The following is a 7002-nucleotide window of genomic DNA, read 5'->3' as shown; positions in this document are numbered from 1 at the left end:
ATGAGGGAAGATGAGGTCCAGGGAAGGGGGAACCTTGAAGTTGTGAGAGAAAGAGAAGAGGTAGAAAAAGGAGCAGGGTGAGTGGAGTCAGCAGGACAGCAAACAGCATCTTTGGGGTGTTAAAAGAGCTATCTGGGTGCTGGGGTGGTAGTTAACTTGGGCATCTGGAGTTCCTGCCCAAAAGAGAAAGAAGGTAACTTTATCCTTGTTCCTTTCTGAGAAAGCATAGTACAAGGTATTCTAGAGTTATTATGAATCATTGTTTGCACTTCATTAGTCACTGTTAGCTGTAGCTTGTAAGTACTTCAGATCCTAGACTACACAATACCTTGCAGGGTTTGTTTCCCTCACCTTCTGTCCCTTGTCAGAAGTCAGACATCTAGGTCTCATATCCACCAACTTATAGCTGTGACAAGCTAACTTTTAAACAACTTTTTGGTCTTTGTTTCTTTATTCTCTCAGATGCTTTGGGGACTGCAACTCACTTGTCCCAGGAGATGTGAAAATTTCAGAAGAGACAGAAGAAACTCTCACTGTGACAAATGCACTGCAAGCACAGGACAAGGATGTGGTTCCTATCTCAGCCAGTTTACAATCTAAGCCTCCGAGGTAATGTAGCGAGGTTTCTTTCTAAGGTAGAAAACACACTCTTTTTATAGGGTCATTCTGCTTCTGTGATTTACTTGCAGTATTATTCTTGTGCCATTCTTAATTAAATGCAAAGAAAACTAAAAATATCACACAGTGTGAATCACAAAAAAAGGCTCTTTTTGTGTGTTAAGGACAAAAGCTTACTTCATGAAAAATGTGCCTTTGCTCATACGAAAACAATCCTGCTTCAGTCTGCCCTTCCAACAACAGCATCATAGCTCCAGACAAACAATACTTCCCCACCCCTGTGTGGATGGTCGTATTTCTCTGCAAGCTCACATCCATCTTTACAATCCATCATATGGGAAAGGGTTCATTTTCCAGGACTGAGGGGAGTGAGGGGCATGGGGAAGCCTCTCCTGGTACAAAATGGGCCAACATTGCGGAGGTGATTTCAAGAACATGTGCTCACTTTTCTGTTATTAAATTTGTGGGCCATTATAGAATTCATGTTAAGTTTAGGGCCTTCAGGAAAGCCACCATGGGTGGCCTAGCTGGGTTTTGGTCTTGTGCTACCACGGGCCAGAAGAGAACATTCATTTTCAAGGCCTAATGAGGTCTCTGATATTAAGGATCAGAAACTAGGTGAGAGTTGGGTTACAACAAGACTTTGGTCCCACAGGTGTCTGTGACCAGGGCTGTGCTGTCCAGGTAGACCCTGCCAAGTCATGTTATCCTGGGCCAACACAGTGCAGGTGTTTTGGAGAACCATAGCATTAATCCCATTGCAATTTTTGGAGTAGGGTGAGAGTTCATTGATGTATGGTTAGGATTGGATGTTGAGGATGGCAGGATGGGACGGGAGATAAAAGGCCAACCTTGGCCCAACCTTGGCAGGGTAGGGGAGGAAGAGGGATCAGGCAGAGCCCAGAGGAGAGGGGTTTCTCCTGTTGCTGTCAGGAATGGGAGAAATAACTGTTGCGCTACAGGAGAGGGTATCCCAGGCAGTAGGATTTGCTTCCTGTGCCTGACAACCGGGAAAAGACTAGGGACTGTTTCTTTGGTCTAAAACTGATTTCCACCATCCACAGACCCAGAGCAAGCAGCCAGTCTGCAACCCTACACATCTCCCTGCTGATGTGAGCCAGCTTGGCTTGTGTGCCTTGAGCTGAACGAGGGGCTCTCATTTCCTTCTGTGGCTAAAATCACAGAGATTTTATTTTTAAAAAGCTGAAACTATAATAAAACAGTAGATCTTTCTTGAATGCTCTCACAGAAAGCCTTAATAGTGATCCAGTGCAACTGCTTGCTCGAGCCTAACAAAAAGTATCTGAGGGAGGAAAAGGTCAGTTGATTTTTAAACCTGCTGGTGTGATGCTGTACAGACGTCAACGATGTACAGGAGCATGTATAAGAGTATGATATTTGTGTTAATGTTATCTCACCTGCACACAGCCAGGAGACAGCGTTAGGACCAGCTTCCCCACAGGGGGCACTACGTTATCACATATAGAGGCTTGCAGATCTCCACCTCAAGGACTCCTCTCATGCAGACACTGAACGTGGAGGAAGGCACCTTTCAGCTTTGTTTGTCCTCCTCTGCAAAAACTAAGCTGATGAAAAATTACTATGTTTATCTCATTAAAAGCTACACTATTATGTGTAATTATATCCACCAAAAAAGCCAAAACAAAACCCCCAAAATCTACATCAAGGTTGCAGGGAGAATTCTGAATTTCTGAACTTCTAAGTGCTTGATTTCACAGCCATTCCAGAGTCTCTTAATACAAGCCAGGGACTCTTCTGTGCAATTTGTTAATTAACAGGGAATCATCTTTACTGGTGCATGGGACATTAATTTGTTTGTGGGCTGGATTTTGTGTCTAGCCAACAAGAGGAATGAAAGTGAAGGGCTGGTCTGAGTCATTACTGCTGACCTATACCACAAGCAACAACACTTAGATGGACATTATCATATGAGGATCTCAGCTACGAAGAAGTAGCTTCCTAGCACAGTGGTTTCTGAGCGAGCAGGGATGGGCAGGATGGGGTTGGGGCAGAGGCAGCACTGCTGTTTCGAGCACAGGGGAAGGCTTCTGAATGTCATCCTCCCACCTGTGCTGCACACGCTAAGGTGCTGCAGCTGCCTGCACAGCTAAAAACCTGCACACCTGCATGTGCAGTGCTTTCTGTATCCAGCTCCTACACAGCAAGATCCTCCCTTTCAGGTTGAACCAGAGGGCTATTTGGCAAGCCCCTCGAAGGCGGCATGCTTCTCCTTTCATTTTTGCTCTCCATGCTCAATTTTGCTGAGGTCCTAACTATAGTTCACTGTTTGTGCAGCTCTGGACTAGAATTAAATTGCCTGCAGTGGTGTGACTTTGTCTGTATTCCACCTTTCCTTTACAGTAATTTATTTCTAGAGTTCACAGTTGAGCAGAAAGTCTGAAGAAATGGCCACAGGATAACTGGCCTACCTGAATGTGAAAAGAGCAGAAAGGAGGAATGACATTTCCTAGTTGTTCTGGTAGTGAATTGATTTATTTGTTGTCAGCATCCTTTCTACAGAGGGCTTTGAGTGTCATACACACCCCCCTAACTTAAGTCATTGCTATGAATGCCTATATATATGAGAAAAGTACAGAGGAAGACTTTGCGTAAGTCGTTGCCTTGGCAAATGGAGTGGAAGTATTTTAAAAGTCCCAGTAGCCTTCTCCTGGGCTTCTCAAAGGATGCAGGGGGAAGAGAAAAGGAGAAAATAGCCATTGCCACTGATCCTCTCTGTTTAGGCCTTTTCTCCCTCCTCAGGAAGGAAGGGAAACATCAGTGTGGTCCAGGTAAAGGGCAAGGCTGTTAGAGACTCCAATCCAGCAATTATCTGCGTGTGTGTGTAAAAGAGATGTGTGTATGGGGTGGGCTGGGAAACAATTTACTGCACGAAGACATAGCATTAGGACTCTGATTCAGGTTTGCACAAGGATTTAGGTGTGTCTAATTCAAGCAGTTATCTTCTGCCCAGCTGCCCTCCCTGCCCTTCTGCTGCCACTGTGCAGGAAGGACGGCTGGACATGACACTGGCAAATTCTTGTTTGCCCGTTTGCTGATGTTGATCTCCACTGACTTCCTCCATCCCAAGAGGCCAAGTTCACAGGCCATCCACCCTGCCAGTCTGCAGGGAGAATTTAATTCTTAAATGTCCGTAGGATCAAGAGTACTGCAGGAGTAAAGAGAGGAAACGATACCTTTAAAGTATCGAGGCTATGAATTGCAGCCGTGTAGCCAGAGCTCTGGATGGAGCCCCAGAAGAGAAGGAGCACATAAGAGCAAAGCTGTTAGCAACTTATTCTCCTATTCAGGGGAGGCAATAGGAGACAGGGCTCTTAAGAACTGGATCCCAGTCAGACAGCTGCAGAGGCATCGTGGCAGCCTCACTGCCTGGACCAGATTTTGCAATATCCTCAGGAAGCTGCTGCTCCCCGGCACTGCAGCCCAGAAAGCTTTCAGCTGTTCTCGCAGATCTTTGAAGGCCACATATATCTGAGATCGCCAAAGGATTTGGGGGAAAAAACAGCTTTGTGCATTCCTCTTGCAGCGTTCAGCATCACAAACACAGAAATTGAGTGCGCTGCAGGAAACCGAGCTGCCTCCTAAAGCCTCCTTGGGAGCTGCAATGGAGGATTTCAGTCTATGAGAGGCACCTGCCAGGAAGAAGCAATAACTGGAGTATCGTTTGCATGTAGCATCTCAGTGGGGAGAAAGCGTAAGCCCAAAGATTTCATTAAAATTGTAACTGAGCTAGAAATTGCCTATGTCAATTGGTGTAAAAGAACAGCTGTTTGGGAATGTTTGCATAACCAGCTTTCACTAAGATTTTTCAAAATTTGTTTGTGCTATCTCTGGATAGGAAAACCAATGTTGTGTATTCTGGATTACCAGGAATTAACACTTTTGATGACAGAGTAGAGGCAAAGCCCATTAAAAGCTTTCCTATCTTTCTCCTTGTCTGACTGCTCATTCCCCAATACAAATGTTTTTTCTCCATGATGTTTTTATCCTTTTGGAGGCATCTTAATAATATGTAGCGCCATTTTTTAACCTGTTTTTGATTTTAAGATCCTTGTTTAGAGATATTGCCTTGTATTTCTTAGTTACCTTTTGTGGATCCTCTTCAGGTAGCCCACGGACCTCCTGATGTGTGTGGACAACAGGCCAGAAATTACTGCGGTACCTTTACTCAGTGAAAGACACCTATACTGACATTCAGTTTAAAGTACCAAGGAATGCCCTCATTGCTGTTCTTGGCCATAAACCATCTTTTCCCTGCACTAGTTCAGGCTTTACATTTTGGAAAAAAAGTATATCTCAAGCTCATGTTATTTAGCTGCAGGGACACTTCCATATAGATCTCCATATATTAATCAGGTGGGAATAGGGCTTGAAAAGCCATCTATTCAACAGGAAGGAGTGTGATGTCATATTGCATTAGGTATATCAAATGTAATTTTTGCAATTTTGGCTGAGGAAAACCTTCCTAAAAATGTAAAAGCTTACTACTGTTTCACTGAAAATACAGTCACAGAGTTGCCAAATACTGTTGGTGAGCAGGAAACAGGTCGCTTTGACCACAGTATGTACCATTAAAGGTTGGATAACTGCTTCAGAGAATATACCCCATTTAGTTATAGCTCCTTTTTTTCCCCTAATATTTATTCAAAGGAGCTTCTTGCTTGTGCAAGAAGTCCGTATTTTATTAATCTTGAATAAAAGGATGTTTAATTGAATTGGACTAAGCTTTGAGCTATTCCCTTCTGTCTTTTACAACAGTATATAAGGAAATAGATGTGAAGTTTTGGGTTGTGTTTTGCTGTAGCTAATCATATGAAATCCTGTGTATGAGACATGTTGTGGGGATTTTTTTTCTTCTTCTTTCTTTGGTCTGTACTTAATGCTATGGGCTGTTCACAGTAGTTTGTCTTACCTGCTGCTCAGTTGACAATATTTGCACCATCAGCAAAAAAAATAACATCTGAGGCTATTTTGACTGCTTTTGCTATTGGAGACTGGCCATTCCCAGCTCCAATTCAACCAAAATCAGGAAAGGTCAAGGAAACCAGCATTTGCACGTGGGAAACCCACACCTTTCTGAAACCCTGCCATGAGCAGTCATTTTCCTTGACACCAGTCTGAATTGCAGTGAAAGAGCTGCAGCTGTGATTCTAACGGTGAAAGCCCATCAGCCTCCGCCAGCCCCACATCCACAAAGTAAGAACCACCTTCTTGCCTTTTAACACAGGCCGTAGCTTATAATCAAGTGAATTGTTGGGCAATGTCAGGCTAAACGGATGTATGCAAATAAAAATATGCTTTTGCCACCTTATGCGGCTGACAGGCAGGGACTTTCCAGATAAGCCCTTACCCTCATGCCTCTAACAGCAGCCTTCATTTCTGACTGTCAGTCTAAAGTCTTGTCCATTTGTTGAAATTTTCCTGGCAGTACCTGTAAGAAAGTGGGGTTTAGCAAGCAACCCACTCAGGACAATGGCCCAATTCGCACATCAGGTAAGACCACTGCTATTATTTTGGAAGAAATTTGTACAACACACTAAATGGGCCATTCATTCTTAACCCAATTCCTGCCAATGTACACCTTCATAGTAACTGGTACACAGTTCATCATAAAATAAAACTATCACTCCATGGCACATATGTAGGCATCCATTTGGACAAAGAGTCCTTACTGCTTTGTGTATGAAAAAAAAAAAAAAAGGATGAGGCTGAATAAGGATTATAAAAGTGGATTGTTTTGCTCCTGGTTTTATTCTTTAAGAGCAAACACAGTATTGTGTCTAGGCCACTTGTTGGCTGCAGGCTAGTTGGGATTCCCAGGAGGGAAAGCACACGAGAACGCAACGGGGGAAGCCCATTTGAGTTTGTGACTGGTCTTCTCAGGATGTTCATGCTCTTTGACAATACAGGTTATTGTCTCAGGGCTTTTGTTATAACTCAGATCATGGGCCGGGACCAACGGCATGAGATTCAACAAGGCTCAGTGCCGGGTCCTGCACTTGGGTCACAACAACCCCATGCAACGCTACAGGCTGGGGGAAGAGTGGCTGGAGAGCTGCCTGGCAGAAAAGGACCTGGGGGTGTTGGTCGACAGCTGGCTGAACATGAGCCAGCAGTGTGCTCAGGTGGCCAAGAGGGCCAATAGCATCCTGGCTTGTATCAGGAATAGCGTGGCCAGCAGGACCAGGGAGGTGATAGTGCCCCTGTACTCGGCACTGGTGAGGCTGCACCTCGAGTGCTGTGTTCAGTTTTGGGCCCCTCACTACAAGAAGGACATCGAGGTGCTGGAGCGTGTCCAGAGAAGGGCAACGAGGCTGGTGAAGGGTCTAGAGCACAAGTCTTATG

At 44.5% G+C, this 7002-nt stretch overlaps 1 protein-coding gene across 1 annotated transcript in view; it reads left to right on the top strand.

Moving 5' to 3' along the window:
• Positions 1 to 7002, top strand: part of ARHGEF5 (Rho guanine nucleotide exchange factor 5) — a gene marked incomplete at both ends in the record, with an annotated part of 46480 nt that continues 39478 nt past the window's right edge. Inside the window, 3 exons of the mRNA XM_082310177.1 lie at positions 1 to 77; positions 463 to 609; positions 4496 to 4550. Of these exons, the coding sequence (XP_082166303.1) occupies positions 1 to 77; positions 463 to 609; positions 4496 to 4550 (279 nt within the window). The remainder of the gene's footprint in view (positions 78 to 462; positions 610 to 4495; positions 4551 to 7002) is intronic.

Source organism: Platalea leucorodia (genome assembly GCF_965183815.1).
Source record: "Platalea leucorodia genome assembly, chromosome: 4".
Lineage (NCBI taxonomy): Eukaryota > Metazoa > Chordata > Aves > Pelecaniformes > Threskiornithidae > Platalea > Platalea leucorodia.
This window is presented reverse-complemented; position numbering and strand designations above follow the sequence as displayed.